Source organism: Aquarana catesbeiana, linkage group LG01 (assembly GCF_042186555.1).
Source record: "Aquarana catesbeiana isolate 2022-GZ linkage group LG01, ASM4218655v1, whole genome shotgun sequence".
Taxonomy (NCBI): Eukaryota; Metazoa; Chordata; class Amphibia; order Anura; family Ranidae; genus Aquarana; species Aquarana catesbeiana.
This window is the reverse complement of record NC_133324.1, coordinates 129,074,424-129,098,345: the sequence shown is the minus strand read 5'-3', so window position 1 is coordinate 129,098,345 and position 23,922 is coordinate 129,074,424. Positions and strand designations below refer to the sequence as shown.

At 43.6% G+C, this 23,922-nt stretch overlaps 1 protein-coding gene across 2 annotated transcripts in view; it reads right to left on the bottom strand.

Annotated features, from left to right (window-relative positions):
- Positions 1-3,073: 3,073 nt before the first annotated feature.
- DMGDH (dimethylglycine dehydrogenase) overlaps positions 3,074-23,922 on the bottom strand; it is a 102,661-nt gene continuing 81,812 nt past the window's right edge. For both annotated transcript variants that reach the window (XM_073623765.1, XM_073623758.1), the window contains exons 9-16: positions 22,566-22,719; positions 21,196-21,361; positions 16,570-16,700; positions 15,162-15,379; positions 14,929-15,086; positions 12,975-13,034; positions 9,404-9,538; positions 3,074-5,358 (exon numbers count right to left, since the gene is read on the bottom strand). In XM_073623765.1, coding sequence (XP_073479866.1) covers positions 5,140-5,358; positions 9,404-9,538; positions 12,975-13,034; positions 14,929-15,086; positions 15,162-15,379; positions 16,570-16,700; positions 21,196-21,361; positions 22,566-22,719 — 1,241 coding nt within the window. In that variant the 3' untranslated portion in view covers positions 3,074-5,139. The remainder of the gene's footprint in view (positions 5,359-9,403; positions 9,539-12,974; positions 13,035-14,928; positions 15,087-15,161; positions 15,380-16,569; positions 16,701-21,195; positions 21,362-22,565; positions 22,720-23,922) is intronic.

Below are 23,922 nucleotides of genomic sequence, written 5' to 3'. Positions count from 1 at the left end.
CTGTGGAGCTGTGGAGCTGTAGCTCCTCCAGAGTTACCATGGGCCTCTTGGCTGCTTCTCTGATGAATGTTCTCCTTGCCCGGCCTGTCAGGTTAGGTGGACGGCCATGTCTTGGTAGGTTTGCAGTTGTGCCATACTCTTTCCATTTTCAGATGATGGTTTGAACAGTGCTCTATGAGATGTGGACTGAAGGGTGGTTACAGATAAGCATGGTAGCAGGATCGCTGCGTAACCTCTCACAAATTGAGGCTCAAGAGTGAGCAAACCGAGTGCAAAACAAAAATGAGGATACTAGGCTCTCTGATGATTAAAACGGGAGAAAAGGGGAGGTGATTACAACACTTAGGTAGGGCCATGGGTCTTGTACAGCAGGGGTCCCCAACCCCCGGGCAGCGGACCAATACCAGTCCGTGGCCTGTTATTGAGTGGGCTGCCGTCAGAGCAGGTGGTGAGCCCTGTCACAGACCATGGGACAGTTAGTAGCCTGTGTGTATTCTGTCCGATGTCAGCCTATGAACAAGGCAAGGGGAGGGAGCAGCTGCAGATCATGACAGAGAGCAAGAGACGCTTCAGAATAACAAGTGGGTAATTGTCCGCTTGTTAATATAAGTTTGGCAGCTCTCGCTCTCTGTCACGCTCTGAAGCTGCTTCAGCCCCCTGACTTGCTCATAGGCTGACATCTGACAGAATACACACAGGCTACTAACCGTCCTCACTCATGACAGGGCTTGCCTCCTGCTGAGGCATGAGAGAATACACAGGCTGTAGGAGAGGCAGAGATTAAAATGGGCACTGTGCAGGGAGGACTGTGATTGGAGGGAGGGGGGGCGGGTGCATAACTGCATGGAGGACTGTGATGTGATGGGGTATGACTGCAGGGAGGACTGTGATGGAGGAGAGCATGACTGCAGGGAGGACTGTGATGGAGGAGAGCATGACTGCAGGGAGGACTGTGATGGGGGGCCATGACTGCAAGGAGGACTGTGAATGGGGGGCCATGACTGCAGGGAGGACTGTGATGGGGGGAGAGCATGACTGCAGAGGACTAGTGATGGGGGGGAGCATGACTGCAGAGAGGACTGGGATGGGGGGAGAGCATGACTGCAGGGAGGACTGTAATGGGGGGAGAGCATGACTGCAGGGAGGACTGTGATGGAGGAGAGCATGACTGCAGGGAGGACTGTGATGGGGGGCATGACTGCAGGGAAGACTGTGGTGGGGGGCCATGACTGCAAGGAGGACTGTGATGGGGGGCATGACTGCAGGGAAGACTGTGGTGGGGGGCCATGACTGCAAGGAGGACTGTGATGGGGGGGCATGACTGCAGGGAAGACTGTGATGTGACGGGGGCATGACTGCATGGAAGACTGTGATGAGGGGGCCATGACTGCACGGAGGACTGTGATGGGGGGCCATGACTGCAGGAAGGACTGTGATGGGGGGCCATGACTGCAGGAAGGACTGTGATGGGAGGTCATGGCTGCAGGAAGGAATGTGATGGGGGGTGATGACTGCAGGGAGGACTGTGATGGGGAGCCATGACTGCAGGGAGGACTGTGATTGGTGGCCATGTCTGCAGGGAGGACTGTGATGGGGGGGCAATGATTGCAAAGGGCACTGTGATGTGGGGAGGGGTCAATACCTGCAAGGGACACTGTGATATAAAGGGGACTGTAATCATTGCGGTACAGTCCCCTTTATATCACAGTGCTCCTTTACAGTTCAGTGCAGGGGGGGGTTGTGAGACTCCGTAAACTGCCCGCCTTCCCCGGGCCCTGAAAAAAGTGGCTACACCAAAAGCGGTCCCTGGTGCCAAAAAGGTTGGGGACCACTGTATGTAGAGTAGTTGCAGATGGTGTCCTGTCAAATATATACATGCTAGCGAGCCTATGCTAGTAAGATAGGCCCCTAGTAAATAAAAACTAGTGGGAATAAGAAAGTTGTAAGAGAGAGGAAGAGGAGTAGGAAACAGAGGATAGGGGGAGAAAAAGAATAGAATCAGTAAGACAAGGAGGGATTAGAGCCGGTTCCAAGGGGAGGGAATGTGGAGAGCCCTGAAGGGGGATGGGGCTCTGATTAGCAATATTGGAAATATTCAGGGAAATAGTAGTGTTTTGTCAAAATCAACAGGGAGGTAATGATCCACCCAGGGTTTCCACATGCTTTTTCATATTTCTTTACGCTATCAAACAAAATTCCTTTTAGTTTCCGCAATGCTAAGGTGAGGGATTTTCCATGCCTTGGCTCCTTGGCTATAGTTTGCTTTGCGGTGGTGGTGACCTGCAAGGGAAGTTTGAATTGTTGTCTAGTCACAGCTAACGGTTTTTGGTTGAGTATAGCCATGACTGGAGAAGGGTCGAGAGTACAGCTAAATAGGGTAGATAGAATGCGGAAAATCTTTTGCATGCTTTTTTCACACCTGCCTTCTAGGCTAGCCCTTTTGGCTGAAACTGGAGAAGGCTAGTCATTGTTTTACACTTTGGCACCCCCGAGCAATTATTTATTTTTGCACTCTTTTGCATAGCATGTATGTACTTTACTCACCTCTGATTAGTAGATTGAAAGTCTTGGGGGAGGGCATGTGACCTTATGGTCAGCTTCCCCCCCTCCCATGGGGTCTCCCTTCAGGGGAGCCCCACCTAGTTCTTGGGTGGACCTTGCTTTCGGGAGGTCTACTGAGGAATGGGGTCCATCTGGTTTTGGTCAGGTGTACAACGAGTACCACAATCCTCATCAGGAGCCTTGTGGGGATCAGGGCCAGAGTCTTTTCTCTTCGGAGGAGGACCATGTGTACACCCGGTGAGCTTTATTGTGTGATTCACTTTTGCGTGTTCACTTTTTTATTGCACCTGGTTCTAGTTTCAAGTGTGTGCACTGCACCGTGGAGAATTAAAAAATGAATATTATGAACCATTTTGGACTTCCTGAACTATTTCATGTTTATGGGTGATCAATAAAAGTCAATTTCATCTTTTCATCATCATCATCAACCTATTTTCAGTGTTTAAAGCATAACAATATACTTTCAGTGTTCAAAGCATAACAATATAAACAGCATGAAAACACAACTGAGTTATACATAGATTCCATTTATTTTTGTATTTATTCAGTACCACAACTGTTTACAAAGCATAAAGTACATTCATTTACCAATATTTGCATTAACATTAATTAATGTCCTCACCAAGTTATGTGGACGGAATATCAGACAAAGTGAACTGAATTGAATCTGAGAAACTGATATAAAAGATAGACATAAAAGTAAGATTCCAGTCAAGCATTTTTTTTAGTTCTGGATAGGGTGGGAAGGAGTTGTTAAAAACAGGAAGTGAGGGGATGGGTCTCCAAAAGGGACACACCAGCAAAAAAACCCAAAAAAACTGCTTTTGGTACCGTAGTTAGAAGCGTTTGAATTGTTCCCTGTGTCACCACTGGAACTTTCTTTGAACTTTCTGTCAGAGAGGGGGAGTTCTACAAACATAATTACACACAGAAATTAAAAAAAAACTTAGCAGTAGAGCTAATACTCCTCTTTTTTTCAACAAATAGAAGTGTATGGTAGAGTTATACACTTTAAATCTGAACCAAAGAACAAAATCGTAATATATTGCGGCATACCAGTCCTTAGGTGTGGTAACTGCATTCATTTTAATTTCTGATGCTAGGAATATTTTCAGCAAGTACAGAGAATACCTGTTGATCTCAGTGTACTTGCAACTTCCCGTGTGCTGTATTTAAAGCACAAACAATGTTGTTATCTTCATTCCAAGCTATCTTCTGTAAACTACAATTTTCCCACCCTGTGTAAAGGAGATGAAGAAAGGAAGAAGTGTTTGTAGGGGATCAGCCTGGGTAACAACCATAGCTCTCCCCATAGATATTGAGTGAATTTTGTCACATTAGGACAGGAAGTGTGCCTGTTGCAGAATCACCAGATTTAAATAAAGGAAAATGCCTGAAAAAATTAAACGAAGTCAGCCAACACATCTAAGCACTGGTAAACAAGCATTTACAAATAGACACACACTGTCCTGCCCGACTTATAGGCAGAAAGGGATAGGTTGCATGATTGGATTTGTGTAGTTTGTATGTATTTGAAGGTCCAGATGTGATTGGAAGCTGCTTGGGTAACGATCAGGCAGGCTGGCCTATTGTTTGAATAACCAGGGTGATGATGGGATTGATTAGGATGATAGATATATCCTGGCTGCTGATTTTGCTAACCCAGAATTCCAGTGCCTTAGTCACTCTAGAGCAGCCTTTGTCCATCTTTTGAAGGCTAAGTTCACCATTTGAAAAAGAATATACATGCACATTTTTTTAACAGGTTAAAAAAATGTGCATTTTTTTTTTTATCTAGGGAGCCTGCAGAGAATTGCACCTGCGATCAGCATATTGCGGGTGCAATCTCAGGCTTCTGTAAACTCTCGGGATAGCTGTCTGCTCGTACATCATAAGGGCAGGCAGTTACCTGAGAGCATGAAGAATCCATGAACTACCAAAGCGCTCACCAGCGCCCTTGTAGTTTGAGAACCGCGATGGCTGACAGTACTTGTAGTCTATCCATTCATAGAAAACTGTGTATGAATGACGCGGATGTGTTTTCAAATTGTGACAACGGGTGCGGGGAGAGGATCCCCTGCCCGCTGTCACAGGGAGGGCTACATGTTCCACCCTAAAAACGTGTGGTACATGTAACATGTTTCCAAAGGAAAACTTATCCTTTAACATGGAGGAACCTTTGAAATAACTTTCTGGTCTACCTTCTAATAATGACTTTAGCTACAGCTCACAGTATATTAGTGTGATTGTCAGTGAGAAGAATGCTCCTTACATTTGTGTTTTGTAGGATGTATCCCCACCTACAGATAGCTAAAAAGATAATTGGTGTAATTGAGAACTTATCTGAGTGGTAAAAATTGCTCAGAGCTCAAGGAACTCCAAGCAACCTCTGGAGGAACCCTAGGGTTCATGGAGCTATGGTTGAGAAAGGCTGCTCTGTATTAACAGCATAAAGAAAGGTAATGCAAACCACCAGCCATACCTCCTGTTTTCAGAGCAGCATTGGCAATACCATTGTGAAAAGCATGGGGAGAGGTAAGCGAAGTACACAGATGAGTGTTCATAAATTCACTTATATCATTTAGTTTTAGTACTGCCACTTTTTTTCTGCATGCGGTTCCTGGTTGGCTCGGTGAACACGAGGGGCTCCTGGACTATTGTGGCAGGGTAATGCTTTCCTAGAAGTTCCACCTCGAGTTTCTGTCCTTCTGTACTGAGCTCTGTAGGCACATAGGCAAAAGCCAAGCTTTTGTTGGAGCTGTAGCTGTAGGTCCCTGATGTAGTGTTACCAACAACCTGAAAAATAAGAATTTATTTATACAATTAAAGCCATGCTTGAGGAACCCTTAACTGTAATCAGAAAAATAGTACAACAGGAAGTTAATACAAAAAGCATTTGATGAATGTTACTCAGTTTTCACTCTAGTCTTCATCTGATCATGGACTGGCTTTGATCCCTTGGTCCTCTTATGCACCTATTGAAGTTTCTAGACTGCCCTTACTTGTAAATCTAAAGGCAGGTAATCATCTTTAATTACCTTACCAATGAATCATCCTTCTCTAGTAGTTGGTTCTACAGTATGAACCACATTTACCAGAGCTCAACAGATGTGTCACATTGGTGTTAGTTCTGTGATTCAACCTTTGCCTGTCACACTGCACTTTGTTCAACTAGGTTAAACACAATTTATGTTAGAGAATAATGTGTAGTAAATAATTTAGCATTTTTTTCCTGCCATTCAAATATAAATCTCCAAACAAAGTAAATTGACTCATTTATATGAAACTACAAGGCCTAAAGATACACATTAACCCTTTCATAGCCAGAGATCATTGATGTCAAGCTGCCCAGGCCAAATTAAAGTGGATATCCAGGTTTTTCCTAACTATGCTTAAACCGCCTTACACCACCATTCTAGCTCTTATTCTTACTACAGTGTGATACGAAGATGTGTACACTTACCTATTCTGAGGGCGCTCTGGTCCAGTAACGTTATTGGCTCCCAAAGGTGGCTTCGGGGGAGAGGAGGGACAGCCAACTATGGACGCCCCATAGCAAGCTTATGGCTGACGTCACCAGCCAGGCATTTCAGCCATTGTTGGTGAACTCTCCTCTCCCCTGAAGATGGCCTCTGGGGTGATCATGTGACCGGACCAGAGCTCCCTCACCATAGGTAAGTGTACACGTTTCCATAAAGACATTCTGCTCTGTAAGCTGAGAAATGCTCAAAAATGTAAAAAAAATATATTTTCATAAAAATTACTAATATTTTAACTAAAATATCTAAATGAAATTACTGGTATATATCGTGTTCTGGAAATACTAGTTTTTTTACTATTTTTCTGTGTCCCTGCCTTGGAACATGTAAGAGGTGGGCAGGTGGGCCTGGAGGTAGCCCAGTCCTCCTTAAAAGGCACAGGGGCACACTGGACACCCAGCACATAGCACAATGGCAGCAAAGGTGTCTTGCGTGTGTTGCAGGTTTTCTCTTGCATGTGCTCCTTGCTGTGAAGGCCATAGGTGGGGGCAGGGGCCATTTGTTTTTTGCTGGTGTACTGTTACTGGACACTTTACTGCCATTGTGCTATGTGCTGGGTGTCTGTGCCTTTAAGGAGGATTGGGCAACCTCCAGGCCCACCTATTTGGAGAACAGGCGGTAATTCTTTAAGAATTTGTCGCTGCCACAATGATGGATTCTTGTAGTGGCGGCAGTAAGAACGACCTGAATTTGCCGCATGTCAGTAATGTTACCAACACCGGGGCAAATTGTTGTCTGAATTACTGTAGGTACATGAACCTCCACCATAAAACTGTCATTGGAGCTAGTTTTATTATCTTTATAGAAGCTACCAACAGCTCCACGTGGATAAATCATAATTCTGTCATCTGACTGTGATTCACTGCTATATGGATTTTTCCAGTGACCTTAATCTGTTAATGTTCCACTGACCAGAATGCTTCCTATTAGCTGCGTATTTCTTCAAAATGCCAACAAAATAGTGCTATCCTCTAAGCATATACTGTATATACTATCGTCAAAATAGTCCTATCGTCCGAGCATATACTGTATATACTATCGTCAAAATAGTGCTATCGTCCGAGCATATACTGTATATACTATCATCAAAATAGTGTAGTGCTATCGTCTGAGCATATACTGTGTATGCAGAAACATAAATATAATAATTTAAAGTGGATCGGATTTTCTTTTTCATTATAGGAGCAGAATGCTAAGTAATGTGTAAGTGTGACCCATCTAGGTATTTATTACCTCTAGCAGAGATCACAGTACTTACTTCCTTTACAATGCCATCCTCTTCCAGAGGATGGATACATCTTTTCTCAGTTATCATCCATGGTCAGCATCTACATTCTGGACTAGGTTAATTGTTGAGATATGATACTGTTACTGATCACAGCAGAGCGGGTGAATGAAAGGTCCGTGTCTGCTCAGTTTCTGCAGAGTGGTCACAGGCACAGCTCTGTGGGCAGCCAGGAGTAAACGGACTCCGCTGTCCATTTACACTTGACTGCCCTCCGATCTTATCCATCTGCATGGAGGAGAATTGATCCTCTTCCGTTGGTTTTTAGTGGACCGGATCTGATCGGAAGTAAGCAAGTGTAAATAGACACAAGTCAGTTTATACCTGCTGGTCCATAGGGTTGAATTTACTGCCCAAAAACTGACAGCTGGACCTGATCAGAACGGTCATGTGAAAGGGGCCCCAGAGGGTGTGTGTGTGTGTGTGGGGGGGGGGGTTGGATAGTTTAGTTTATTTAATGTTTTGTTTATTTATTGCAATGAGGGCTGTTTTTCTGGCACAACAGGTTTCGGACAGCTTCCCTAAGCCTCCAAAGACATTTAAAGGGCTAGTTCACCTTTATCTCCTGAAGCCTTGCTGAAAAACCCCCAGAGATGGCATCATCCTGCCCTGCCTTATTGTTAGGACATTGCTGAGACACTCACAGCTGATTCAGACCATGTGCTTTCTTCCCTGTCATAATACTGAAGCTCAGAGCTCAGCGATTCTGCTATGGAGAAAATAGTGGATCACACACGGGTGGGGGTTTGAGAGCTTGCTCCTATATGATTGGGGATGAGCAGTAATGGCTGGGAGTGTCTTAGCAACATCCTAGCTACAAGTCAGGACAGGATGATGCCATCTCTGGGTGTTTTTGAGCCAGTCTTCCGAGGTATGTAAATGGCCTACATCTATAGCAAGGATATTTTATGCCAATTTAGTCAAAGCTGCAGTTTGTTTTTATCTGTAGGTGACCCTTACCTGGATAGGCTGTTTTTTTTAGTAAATGTGATCTAACCTTTTAAAGCTCACTGCACTCTTAAATCCCAACTCCAGGAATTGGAGAAAATCTACCTTTGCAGTAGGGTCCCCCACATGTCAAGGGTTAAATGCTCATTAGGTCTAGGGGGAACTGAAGAGGCTGCATTACTTACCCTACCCCCGCTCCAGCAAGCTCGAGCATGATGGTTCTTTCCCTTTGTTTGCAGTCCCTCACCATCATCATATACAATGCAAGGCTATTAAAGGGGAACTGTATGAATTTTACAACAGAGTGTGAGCAGGCAGGCTTCTATTGCAAAAGAGACATGCAAAGTCTCTTCTCTAATAAAATACACCTACCTGCCCACTTGCAGGTTTCTATGGCATATAAACTGAGCTACGCATGTGCAGCTTATCTTACATCCTTGCCTTGGTCCCTGTGTGTCTCACTCCTGTAGCAGAGATGCCCAAAGACTGGCACCCAGGGAGAAGATGTCGATGCCAGTGAGGGACTCTGACCATTAGAGAGGAGCTAAGAAAAGTGCCTTTAGTTCTGCTTCAACCATGCACATGGAGGAGACAGGAGTGCCTTAGAGGGGAGAACGCGGGGCCAGTTGCACCATTGGAGGGACCCTGCTGGAGGAGGAGTAAGGTTAGTATTATACCTGATCCCCACACCCCCAGACTGAATGAGTCATTAACCCTTGCATTGAGGGTGGGGAGGCACGTTAAGGGTCGATTTTGTCAAATTCCTGGGCTTTAAAAACCACCAGAAACCACTTTAAAGTTGCTTTCTCCATTTACTACATTTCATCAATAGAATTTTAACAAAATTTTAAGATGTTCGCCAAACTTGCGGTGAAATACAAACTCTCATTTGTACTGCGTAGCATTCAATATGAGAATGGATATACTAATAATTGTTTTGTACTTTAACATATAGCTGCCATGTAATACGATAAATTGCTGCGACTGCTCATCCTGCTCTCAGTTCAGGTTTCCTCGCTGTGGCAGGAAAAGATTTCCAATCCACTTCTAATGATTAAACTCTTCTCACCTTCCCATTGTGCCAGATGCTTTCATTTCCCTCAGGATCAACATTATCTGTTTCCAAGGTGAGATACACCAGCTTCCTCCGAAACCCCTTTTCCTTAATTTGCTGCAGCGCCTGCTTGCCAATGAAGTCGGCTTGCTGAAATCACAGGAAAGGAATGATGATAAATGACTATGGTGTGTAGCATCATGGCCGTCTGGCAGAGATTTACATACATGAACGTCTTTACTGCTAGAAGCCATACAAACGTCAAAACAACATTATAAATGTAATTTTCCCGTTACTGTGTCAGCACCGCTAAAGTATTCAGAGCCACAATGAGGCTTAGACATAGTGGGGGTTATTTACGAAAGGCAAATCCACTTTGCACTACAAGTGCACAGCAAGAACACTTGGAAATTCAGTCCCTGTAGATCTAAGGGGGACTTGCAAGGAAAATTAAAAAAAACATTTTAGCTTGAACATGATTGGATGATAAAATCAGCAGAGATTCCCCTCATTTCAGATCTTCCCCTCAGATCTACAGTGACTGCACTTCCAAGTTCACTTGTAGCGCAAAGTGGATTTGCCTTTCGTAAATAACCCCCATTGTTTGATTACAAATCATATACTTACAATATATTATAAGATTTGCTTGAGTACCAGCCTGTAATACCCCTTCATTACCTTCATTTTATTTTTCAGTTTTCAGTGCTCTGACAGGTTGACTGACAATTATTATTAATAATAATAATAAACGTTATTATATATAGTGCCTTTAACCACTTCAGCCCCGGAAGGTTTCACCCCCTTCAGGCCATTTCTTGTGATACGGCACTGCGTTGCTTTAACTGACAATTTCGCGGTCGTGCGACGCTGTACCCAAACAAAATGTATGTCCTTTTTTTCCTACAAATGGAGCTTTCTTTTGGTGGTATTTGATCACCTCTGCGGTTCTTATTTTATGCGCTATAAACAAAAAAAGACTGGCAATTTTGAAAAAAAAAAACATTTTTTCTGTTTTTGGCATTTCTATTTTTACTAGTAATGGCAGCAATCAGCAACTTTTAGCGGGACTGCGACATTGACAAATTGGACACTAAGTGACACTTTTTGGGGACCAGTGACACTAATACAGTGATCAGTGCTAAAAAAAATGCACTGTCACTGTGTAAATGACACTGGCAGGGAAGGGGTCATTCAAGTCAAGTCGGGAGAACACAAATGTATGGATCAGCTTTTCAGCTACAGTGTATGATAGCATAGTACGGAGCCAAGCAATGTTTCTCAAGTGGAAAAAAGATGATCTGACAACATTTTGTACATGTGATTTTTCAATTTAGACTGAAGCTCAAGTACAGTGCCATCTGTAGATAAGCTATTAAGACTGGCCTTACGTAATTGATGGGGGGTGCCAATGGAACCCTGAGGAACACAGCACTTGACTGAACCTACTTCAGACTGGAATCCAAGAGAAACAAAGTGACAGCGATCAGTCAGATATGACTTAATCCATTTCAGAGCCAATTCTGATGCCGCGTACACATGAGCGGACTTTACGGCAGACTTTTCCCGGCGGACGGGATTTCGTCGGACAATTCGATCGTGTGTGACTTTGTGTTTTCAAAAGTTGTACGGACTTAGATTTGAAACATGTTTTAAATCAATCCGTCGAAATCGAGTCCGGTCGAAAAGTCCGCTCGTCTGTATGCTAGTTCGACGGACAAAAAGCCACACTAGGGCAGCTATTGGCTACTGGCTATGAACTTCCTTATTCTATTCCCAATTCGACGGACTTTGGTGGATTGTGTGTAGGCAAGTCCGTTCATTCAGAAAGTCCGTCGTAAAGTACATTGAAAAGTCCACCGGGCAAAGTCTGCCGTAAAAGTCCGCTCGTGTGTACGCGGCATGAGACTCCAAATATGGTTTCAATGTGAGAGATTAAAAGATTGTGGTCTACAGTATCAAAGGCAGAACTAAGATCTGATAGAATAAGAATAGTTAGTAACCCAGAATCAGAAGCCAACAGAAGGTCGTTGACTTTGACCAAGATGGTTTCTGAGCTGTGCAGTTGCCAAAGAAACTGATTGGAGGGGTTCAAATAGATTATTTAAAGTCAGGTGATTATGTATGGAGATATCACAGCCTGCTCGAGGATCATGGCAAGGGAAGGAAAGTTAGATATTGAGCGAAAATTGTTTAAATTGTCCAGAGCCATGTTGTTTTTTTTGGTATTGGGGTGATGGCGGCAGTTTTGAGGACTGTTGATACAAAACTGGTGCAAAAGGAGTAATTTATGATATTGAGAATAATGGGGCATAGAGAACTAAAACAGGATTTAAATAAATGGGTGGGAATGGGGTCAAGTATGCAGGTGGAGGATTTCATATTAGAGACCAATTTAGTTAGAGATGCCGAGTCAAGTAGAGAGAAGTGGGAGAGAGAAGAGCCAGTAAAACTAGCAAGTGATGTGAATAAAACATGTGGTGTGGTAAGAATAAGGTGTCTTAGTTTGTCAATTTCTGAGGAGAAAAAATCTAGGAATGTGTTGAAGCAGGTGGTGTGGAGGGACTGTGAGGTTTTAATAATCTGTCAATGGTGCAGAAGAGTTGTCTAGGGTTGCTAAGATTTTTTTCAATAGCATGGGAGAAAAAGTTTGATCTAGCAGTCTCAATTTTACCCTTATAGACACACAAATAGTCTTTCCATGCCTGATAATGTACAGTCAAGCCGGATCGGCGCCAATTTCTCTCCAGTCTCCTCGAGACTGCTTCAATTACTCGGTCATACAACACTGTACCCAAATGAATTGATGTTTAATCACCACTGTTTTTTTTTTTTTTTTTTTTCATTATTTACGGCAAAAATTTAAAGAGACCAACTCTAAAAAAAGCAGTTTCCTTCAGTTTCAGTTAAAAAAAAAATATATCAGGACAGTACAAGAACCCCCAAAATTGCCCTTTTAGAAAGCATACACCACAAAGGTGATCTCATGTTTGACACTATTTTTTGGATGCTGGTATTGAGAGGGTTAAACACACAGCTTGGTAATGGTAAGGAGTTAATGTTCAGGTCACATACAGTGGCAGGATGGAGATGAAGGGATTAATGTTCATCTGTGCAGGATTCGGGGGTGAGGGGTTATAATCCAGATTACTAGAGTTTGCATAAAGTGTGTAGGAGAGGAGGGGGCAGGAAAGGTATCAGTGTATCACTGTATCAGTGAAACAGACTAAATGAATCTGCAGCTGCTGATCCATTCATTCTTTTCTCATTCACAAGTATTACAATCTCTCTTCCTCCTCTGCTGTTAGAGAAAGGGGGAGGGATCAGCACTGCAGACAATGAGCAAGGGAATTGTCAGTAACAAACAACCTGCTTCACCCTTTTTAATGCTTAAAAATGTAAGAATCCTGGATGGTCACTATGCGCAAAAGACTATTGGCGTTGCACTTTTTCTGTTCTTTACTTAATGAAGCAGCCACAAGGTGGCAGTGTGGTACACACGGTTTGACACTACTTGGCAGACATGCTGCACCCGCATATTTTTAAAATTGTTATTAGCAGTAGCACAAGAACTTTTTTTTTCACTTACCTTGTTTAACTTTATAAAATATTGTAACCCAGCCTCAAGTGGGTTTGTGTCACAGTTCATCTAGCCAAAATATAAAATGTAGGATTAGTACAACTCACTGACAATACAAAACAAAACCCATACACACAAACTGTATTTCTTAGTTTTTGTGAGATGCTGCTGTGCCCACACAAATACAGATGCAGAGAAATCACATAAGTCTAGGTTCATACGTATGCGGATTTCCTGTGGCTGCATTTTATAGTGTGGTTCAGTACAGTGTGGTTAAGAATTAATGGCGCTCCATGCGTCTGCTATCAGCAGCACGTTTTTAATGCGGCCATGCAGGTGTGGCTCCCTTTTATTTCCATTTCACAGAGACTGTATTAGACCTGAGCAGGATGAATATAAATTATAATATACTGTGTGTGCTGTTACTGATTAAAATTTTCATGTTTGATTAATCGATTTTTTTAAAATCGATTAATCGACTAATTTTGATTTATTATAACGCACATACAGATCCAACTTTTTTTAGCTGATTTAGCACCGTTGCTATGGCAACGGCCAAAGCCAGACATAGCGGGGCATGGCTAGGACGTCACACGTCATAAACTCATCCTCATCGCGCCCATAATCTCTGCCTTACTGTGCCCATAATCACAGCCTCACTGTGCCCATAATGCAGTCTCACCGTGCCCATAATCGCAGCCTCACCGTGCCCATAATGCTGTCTCGCCGTGCCCATAATCACAGCCTTGCTGTGCCTATAATCGCAGCCTCACCGTGCCTATAATGGCAGCCTCACCATGCCCATAATGCAGTCTCACCGTACCTATAATGCAGTCTCACCGTGCCCATAATGCAGCCTCACCGTGCCCATAATCGCAGCCTCACTGTAGTCAGTGCCTGTATTACACAGTCTGCGGGCATCTCCCGCTGTGTGTCTCGGAGCTGAGTGTGAAAACTTTGGCCACGCTGTGAGAAAAGTCCCGCCCTCCTCCTAGATCAGCTCGTGTGATAGACAGAACGCTGCGTCTATCACACGAGCTGATCTAGGAGGAGGGCGGGACTTTTCTCACAGCGCGGCCAAAGATTTCACACTCAGCTCGGAGACACACAGCGGGAGATGCCCGCAGACTGTGTATGACATATAGTGGAGGAGGAGGGAACGGAGCGCTGCAGCCACAGCTTAGCCCAAAGCGGCCCCAGGGCAGGCAGCCTCCCGATCAAAAAAATTTTGATCGATCAAAAAAAATAACGATTAATCGAGGAATTAATCGTTAATTTCTGTAGCCCTAATATATATACACACATACTAAACACACTTATTTTTGCTTATTAACTGCAGCCTAGGTAATTTACTTTCAACACATCTGTCTATAATAGAGGCAGGGACAACCTAATGTAAAATGTAAGAGCATGTCTGCCCAATCTATTAGTCATCTTAGAAAAGGCAAAAATAGATGGCAGCTCTATTTTTTTAGTCACATTAACCACTTCAGCCCCGGAAGGATTTGCCCCCTTAATGACCAGGCCTTTTTTTGCGATACGGCACTCGGTCGCTTTAACTGGCAATTGCGCTGTTGTGCGACGCTGTACCCAAACAAAATTGTCGTCCTTTTTTCCCACAAATAGAGCTTTCTTTTGGTGGTACTTGATCACCTCTGCTGTGTTTATTTTTTGCGCTATAAACAAACAAAGAACGACAATTTTTTTACTTTTTGCTATAAAACATATCCAAAAAAATATATAAAAAAACGAATTTATTCATCAGTTTAAGCCAATATATATACTTCTACATATTTTTGGTTAAAAAAAAAATCGCAATAGGCGTATATTGATTGGTTTGTGCAAAAGTTATTGCGTCTACAAACTAAGGCATAGATTTAGGGACTTTTGTTTTATCTTTTATTACATTGCGGCGGACAAAGAGAAACAGATTTGTATAGGAAAAGAGCAGTGTTACCCTTACCTCTGCCCCCCAGGCACGAAATGCTTTCTCCAGCCTTAGTGCATTCATGGCATAAGTGCCAAAGTTATCAATGCTTTCTTCCTGACCGGCCTCCATGATCTTACTATAGAGCGCAGAGGTGTCCTGTCTCCTGTGATACAACTCCCAGCCCAGTTCACCTAGGAGCACACAGCATTATATTCATCATTACTACAGACATGGTGCCCATGTTTTTTCAAATATTTCATCCTCACCTGTATAGGATATTCGTATGGCGGTTACAGGAATTCCAGCAATATTCATTCTTCTGCTATGTAGAAATTTAAAGGCTTCTTCACTCAAATCTTCCGAAGCCAGTTTCTGCAAAACCTTTCTAGAAAGTGGTCCTGCCACACCTAGAACTCCAACCTCATCTGTCACATTGGTGACCTCCACACTGTACTGGCCTTGGGTTGCCACCTCTTCTATCCACCTGCAAGCACAGCAAAGTCAGTGCCATATAGTACAAGTGAGGAATAAAAACAGCATCTGCCTTGTGCATATGAATGAAAAGATATTAGCTTCACCCCCCCCCCCAAAAAAATTGGTTTCTTCTGCCTCCTCCTGGTAATTTTTTTTACTTAATTGTGTTTCTGTGCTGTGGACAGATGTGTTGCATGGCTTCCAGTCCTGGAATATCCCTGCAACACATCTGTGCACTAGGCCAGTAAGGAGATTTCAATACTCGGCGTGTCTGTTCATGCCCGGTACCCCTCTTGCCGCCCTGAATGTGCGCGGGTGTATCACAGGGCTCTACAAGGACCTGAATGCTGATCAGAGGACTTCAGCACATCTGTGTACACCCTAGCTTAAAAGTTTGCTCATGGGGACTGAAGTTCCTTATTGATACATAAAGTCCATGATCATCATCACTGAGCAGTGGTGCAATTCACAACCTTAGAGGAGCTTCAGCATATAGTTAGACACTTAAGGGTGTATTTATAAAACATTTGCAGAGCTGTTCGTCCTATGAAACTATAAGTACATTCAAGCTGCATGGTGCCAGATACCTGACTGCTTACTGCAACTGAACTCATTGGTTTACAATGATTATCTGCTTTATAAGCACACAAAAACTTTGTCTCATCAAGGGCTTCAATGTGATTACTGGAGGTTTTTCTGTATGCAGAGTTCTTTGTATTGCTGTTTGTACCCACTGCTGAGCCCAATTACCAGAGCATGAATGGAGCCCCTTTCTGACATTGGAAATGTCCATGAAAAGCACCAGCAGGTATGAGGCCTGATCAAGAAAATGTACAGATCCCGCACTGGTCAATTTTTACAGTAAAACAATCCATTATGTTTGAGGCAATATTTTTTGGCATGCATTAACAAGTATTGATAAATCACATACAAATAGGTTCTGGGTCAAATAACATTATAATGTCAATAACAGGCTACACACTCCTTGGCCCTCATTTTTATATTCACCTGAAGCCCTCGTTCTGTTAAGATACCTAAAATGATGCCTGAAATGAATTCTAAAATTGAACTCAGGCTTCACTTATAGCAGTATATAAAGGGCCTTTATGATGGGTAAGAAGTACATGGGTACCCAAGCTCATGCCAATTGTGTTAACTACCAAAAAAAATAGAATACATGGAATAAAATGCTGGACACACCTGAGATCATGCAGTTCAGATCCAGAGCCAGTGATCAACAGGAACTCTCCAGGAGACAAATGGGACACCGTGAGCTCAGCATAGACCCGCCCTCTAGGGGTCAACATGTGGCTTATGTTGGTGAATCCCACCTGTATACACAGAGTACCAATTATTTTCTCCCAATAAAACATGAGCACATATCATCATAATAGTCATCGACATTCCAAGATAAATTTCTACTTCTAAATAATGTTTACCAATCACCAACGCAGAAACAAAGTAATTTTATATATTTAGCTATTGTGGCCAGGTCATTTTTGGAGAGATAACCCCAGTAGGAAATTATGTCTAAAGGGATGCATGCCCTGCTGCTTTCCTCATTACTGCCCTGCAGGTGCTGCAGCTGACTGATAATTATGAAACCACTCCCATTAGATTCACTTTCCCACATGGACACAGTCAAAAACACTGACACTGATTTCTTCAGAATAACAAAAGGTAGGAATCTGCAATAAAGTTTGTTAAAAACCTTGAAATGTACATAGATCACCCAGAAGGGAATGTTTTTTTCTCAACAAAAGTGGAGTTACTCTTTACGTATTTATATTTCAATATTTTTTATTGAAAGAAGAACAAAGTCTAGAATGACCAGACACATTGACAGAATGGAGTTAATTTTTCAGATCGTCAACATCACAATACAGAGAACTAGAAAGTATGGCCATAATACATATCCATCATCTATCACAATAACAGAACATAACATGTGTGATATGTATCTAAATACCAATGAGGTTTAATAATAGTCTCCCAGCTATGATCCGGAGTACCCCTATTTGAAAGAATGGTAGAGATCCGGAGTCACAGGGAATCCCGGTCGCGATCCCTGAGATGATCTCAGGACTCACGGTCGTATGAGGCCCCATGTGCGATCATCTGTATTGTGTATAAAATTTCTAGAAGAGGAAACAAGTAATGAAGAGAAGGGAAGAGAGAAGAGGGGGAGAAAGAAAGAAAAAAAAAACCACGAGGGAAATAGAGGGAGATGAGGAAAGAGAGGGTCATCCTGGAGTTCTCTACCGAGTCGAGATGTAATTGATCCACGGGTCCCATACCTTGTTACATTTCTTGGTTTTATTACAAAGTATATGGGTGAGTTTATCATTAATCATAATCCAATTGAGTTTACTTTTAACCTGGTCAAGAGGAATTACAGATTTTCCAGTGTCTAACGATTGTGATTCTCGCTGCCAACAATAAATAATTAATCAATTTTACCAATTTTTTGGGTGTCTCTTCAGGTAGTTTGTGAAAGAGAACGGCTTCTGGAGATCTGCGAATGTTTACTCCCGTTACTGAGTTGATTAAATTGAAAATCCTAATCCAAAACCTAGTTACGAGAGGGCATTGCCACCAGATATGGTGCATCGTCCCCAACTGTCCACATCGTCCGAAGCAATTTGGCGAAGTAGAAGGATGCATCTTAGCTACCCTAGTTGGTACCACGTACCAACGTAGGAGCTTTTTATAGTTGGCACCTATAAGAGTGGTATTGATGGAAATTTTGGATAGCTGACAAGCGATATCTTGCCATTCAGTCAGATCAAAGGTAAGGTTCAAGTCCCTTTCCCACTAGTCCATATAGGCAAGTTTCGGATCTGGCTCAGTAAGAAAAGTGTATATCGCAGATATCCGACCCCTTTGGAAGCCTCTGGCCTGGCATGTCAATTCAAATGTTGTAAGCGTAAGGGGGCCCACCACTTGATTAAGTTTGGATCTGGCAAATGATGAGATTTGGTTGTATCGAAATATTTCATTAGGAGGCATTAGAAACGTGTCTTTGAAATGTTGTATAGTATATAACTGATCCCCAATAAGGAAATCGCCGATTCTCAGTAGCCCCTTATTAAGCCACCATTGGTAAAATTGCGGAGTCAAACCAGGTGGAAACTCCGGGTTACAGAGAATGGGAGCTAGTGGAGTATGAGGGGATGATAAAGGACTGCGATGGCGTGTTCTGTCCCATATTGCTAAAGAATGTGATAAAGTGGGGCATAGTATAGGCGGGCGTAAATGACTAGGAAGCCACATTAAGGATCCTATCGCAAACAGATGGCAGTGCTTCAGTGGAGACCTAAAGGGGGACTGAGTCTTTAGCTGTGGTGTAGGCTAGCTGGGCAATCTGGGCTGCTTGGAAATATGCCTGTAAATTGGGAAGACCAAGCCCCCCCATAGGTTTATGTGTAGAAAGTGTTCGCTTTTGTATCCGAGGTCTCTTGTTACTCCACACGAAACGCAGGACTTCAGCTTGCAAATGTTGTATGTCTCCCCTTGGGACTGCCACCGGTAAAGTTCTAAAGTAATAAAGGAGTCTAGGCCAGAATGTCATTTTTATTGAATTGACTCTGCCAAACCATGAAGGGGAATAATCCGCCCAACAACGCAGATCCTCCTTAAGTCTTTTAAATAATGGGGGGTAATTTACCCTATAGATAGTGTCTATAGAGGAAGTCAGCTGGACCCCTAAGTATGGGAGAGAGCGAGGAGCCCACTTCAAACTATATGTATTTTGAAGAGTCTGCACCATAGCAGAGGGAAATGATATGTTAAATGCTACTGTTTTTTGAGAATTCAGAGACAGGCCGGAGAGTTGTGAGAAATGATCTACTCTTTACGTATTGTGCATCCTGCTTTGCAGTTCCACATAGTGGTTGTGCTTTACTGCTCCTTCTCACGAAGCAAGTCTTTGCAGTCAGCCAAATCCTTGAAAGCAATACACTCTTTGTGGGGCCAATATCTTATCTCAACAGCTGCTAAACAATACAATTGAATCAAATACAGAGCCCCCACTGCAAATCTCTATATTAAGTACAATAACAAATAAAAAAAGAAAGGGCAATCATTTAGAAATGTGAAAGTCATATCAAATGCTGCAATAATACGCATCCACTAGAAATACACTATAATTTCCCTTTAAAGCAATGGGTTACATTCAGTGACAATCAATACCAGCCAGGGGCGGACTGACAACTCATGGGGCCCCCGGGCAATAGAAGATCATGGAGCCCCCTGTGTCCCCACCCACATGCAAGCCATACCTACACAAAGCCCCACCTACATAAAGGGGGACACAGGGGGACACCATGGGGGGAGAGGACACAGCGGGACGCTGTGGGTGGGGGGAAAAGACACAGGGGGACACCATGGGGGTAGAAGGCACAGGGGGACACCGTGGGGGGGTAGAAGGCACACAGGGGGACACCGTGGCCCGGGGGCGTGGACAAAACAGGGGGACACTGTGGGGGGGTGGACAAAACTGGGGGACACTGTGGGGGTGGACAAAACGGGGGACACTGTGGGGAATGGGGGATGGAAGGCTCAGGGGGAAACTGTGGGTGGAGGACACAGGGGGACACTGTGGGTGGAGGACACAGGGGGACACTGTGGGTGGAGGACACAGGGGGACACTGTGGGGGGGTGGAAGACACAGGGGGACACTGTGGGTGGTGAAGGACAAAACAGGGGGACACTGTGGGGGGGTGGACAAAACAGGGGGACACTGTGGGCGGGTGGAAGGCACAGGGGTACACTCTGGGTGGAGGACACAGGGGGACACCGTGGGTGGGGAACACAGGGGGACACTGTGGGTGGAGGACACAGGGGGACACCGTGGGTGGGTGGAGGACACAGGGGGACACCATGGGTAGGTGGAGGACACTGGGGGGGCACGGTGGGTGGAGGACACAGGGGGACACTGTGGGTGGGTGGAGAACACAAGGGGACACCCTGGGTGGGTGGAGAACACGGGGACACCTTGGGTGGGTGGAGGACACAGGGGGACACTGTGGGTGGAGGACACAGGGGGACACCGTGGGTGGGTGGAGGACACAGGGGGACACCATGGGTAGGTGGAGGACACTGGGGGGGCACGGTGGGTGGAGGACACAGGGGGACACTGTGGGTGGGTGGAGAACACAAGGGGACACCCTGGGTGGGTGGAGAACACGGGGACACCTTGGGTGGGTGGAGGACACAGGGGGACACTGTGGGTGGATGGACGACACTGTGGGTGGGTGGGGGTCTGGAGGACACTGTGGGGGGACACTGTTACTGGGTGGAGGTCTGGAGGACACTGTGGAGGGAGAGAACACGGGAGGACCAGGAGAATATCATGGGCCTCCTGCGGTCCTGTTGGGGCCCGGGCCCCCTACACCACTGTACTGTCTGCTGCCTGCTCCCACCCCGCGATGGCTGCCATGGTACCTCCAGTCTCCAGCAAAGAAAAACGGCGCCTCACGGTCACCCGATGCCCCTCCGCTGGCCCCTCTCCTGTTCTCGTCCGTCCCAGGTGATGTCATGTACAAGCAACTGGGGTGGACGGGAGGGAAGGAAGAGCCAGCATGGAGCAGCATGCTGTGAGAGGTATTATCACAGATGCATCCTAATCCCTGCTAGATGCTGCATGTATTGCAGATGCAGAGGCTCTCACAGGCCCACTAGCGGCACAGGCCCTCAGTCCGTGCCTGAGTGCCCGATGGGTCAGTCCGCCCCTGATACTAGCCTTTAAGAATTCAAATTTTGTCAAGAATTCAAGCATGCTGCTTTGCCTCATTAAATAACTAACAAAATGACATACACACATACCTTTGGAATGATATTGGCAAGAAGATGGTCCAGTAAATTAATGGCATCCTTTCCTTTCACAGTAAACTTGCCAAATGGAGTCAGGTCAATCACCCCCACCTTCTCCATGACTTGTCTATATTCTTGTCTCACTGGTTCAAACCAATTTGTCCTCCTAAAGCTTGGTCTATTAGAAGAAAAATGGATAAAAAATAGTGAAGTCAAATAAACATGTTATCCTTAGAGTATGACTCCAGACAAGGGTTATGTTTTTTATTGGTGTCCTGATTTGGAAGATTTTCCTTATTCCTTGTCCCAGTGACTGTGGTCACTAGGAAAGAACGTGAAAAGAAATTCAAAATTTTACAGTTGTCACCAGAACTGAAACAATTGGGACACATGCCAATAACAACTGTCAAAGATGGGATTTGTCTTGCTCTAGGGAATTTTTTTTTAATTTCTTGTTGTGTCTAAGAAGAAGTGAGGATAATTCTCCCCAACAATGAAGCATAGAATATTACAAGCCTGACAGATATTCTAACTCTAACCCACTCTCTCCAAAACACAAGTTCTTGGGTTTCTACTTTAACATTTGCACCTTCTTATCCCCTGTGTTCTATGGGAACTTTCTAAAACATGTATCGCATGACTAAAATAAATTCTAGTTAAATAAGTTTGACAAAAAAACTTCCATATAAATTTATGAAAAAATGAAATGAAGTGAGAAATGCAAAAAAAAAAGTGCTGACAATTTGTCTAGAAATAAAAATAAAATAAAAAACTTGATGAAGGTTTGTTCTCAATTCCCACAAAACAAAAAAGGTACAAATTGTGATTGGTTGTTATAAGTTTGCCCTGTACTGGCTTCCTGAACACATCTCAAAATGCATAGACCCATTTTGTTTACTACCTTATTGTAGAGTAATTGATGAGATAGACAAACTATTACTGGCAGTTGACAATGGATTTAAAATGGGAAAAACGAAAATATACATATAAGATGTAATGTCAATAAAAATGTCAATAAAATTATCAAAGCAGTTTTTATTTTTCCCAGACGTTTGTGCCTGATACAAATAGAAGCAACGGTGCTGCTACCCACACAACATATTGATGAAAAAGCTCCTGGGTGCCCGATCCACAGCTGTTTCACTGAGTGCATATATAGAAAGATGATCCGCACAGTTGCTCTTAAAAAATCTTCATCTTTATTCAGAAACAACAGTCTACATCAGTTGACGCGTTTCGTTTGAGGCCTTAGGCATAACACATTGTGCCCGATAGCTTTACACATCAGCAATTATTTACTCGCTTATCTTTGTTGGGTTTTTTTACATTTTATGGATAGAAAGTTTCCCAATTTTAGCAATGTCACGAAAATGAACACTTACTTGTATCCAGTATCATTGCCAGGCTTGTAGAACCAGTGAGGCTGTTCCCATCCCGCATGGAAGCCCATGGAACATTTTGTCTTCAGCTCTTCATATATTCCACTCATCCTTTCTGTTGGTCTTCCTGCAAATCTTTCTTCTTTGGGATAACCAACTAAAAATATACAAATATTTCATTTCACATAGCAGTATTAACAAAAAAAAGGGAAGAAAGAAAAAACTGGGGTCCTCTCCATCCCCTCTTTCTCATCAAGCCTACGTTAAATGATTACCGAGAAGGAAGCCTCAGACACCCAGGACTTTCAGCCCATTTCTTTACTCAGTGTGGACCTGAAAGTGTTAAACAATTTGTTGAGAAATAGGAGTAATAGAAAATCAGATCTCATAATGTACAGGTACCCAAGATCTTATCACCGCGCCAAAGAACCACTTATCGTAAATAGAGCAGCTACTTTAAAGAGACAAATGTATATAAAAAAACATCTACCAGACATAACATTGAAGGTAAATAGTAGCGCTAGAAAAGCAATAGCATAAACAATATATATTACACACCCAGTGAATAATAGTGTATAGAAATGCAAAAAAGTCCATAAGATATAACATCCAATACTGGGTAATAAATCCGTTGATAGGTATTCAGTTGCTTGAGTGATCAAAACTGTGTCTCCACTCCCCAGTTAGATGTAAACTCTCAGAGTCATGGATATCCCATCAAACGTTCCAGGCATCCAAAGACCACAAGATATCTCCGAGCAGACATCTCCTTTGATGGGATATCCATGACTCTGGGGATACAATGCTTTACTAACCGAACATGAGAAAGTGAGACAATTAGTGCTGGTGAGTTTACATATAACTGGGGAGTGGAGTCACGGTGTTGATCACGTGGTGTGGTGTCAGATCATTCAAGCAACTGAATACCTATCAACGGATTTATTACCCAGTATTGGATGTTATATCTTATGGCCTTTTTTTGCATACTTTGCATTTCCATACACTATTATTCACTGGGTGAGAAATAGAATTAACAAACATCTACAGTTCCTCATACTCAGAGAGAAAAAGCAGGATTTGTTCCCGGGTGCCAAGCTAGTGCTAATCTCTGGAAGGTGGATCACCTTACCCACTTGTTACACTAACACAGAGTTCCTGGGTTCCTTACTTCTTTGGACATGTCATGAGATTATATGATTTATACACTCTTTAAATCGAGATTTGAGAATTCCCTGGTTGCCTGGGTGACAAGCTGTGCATTCCAGACCTATGGCAAAGATCCAGTATGCAAGCTCCCTTTCTCAATTTTTTTTAATCCTCCATGAGATGAGGCAAGGTTGCCCTCTTCCCCTTATTGTGT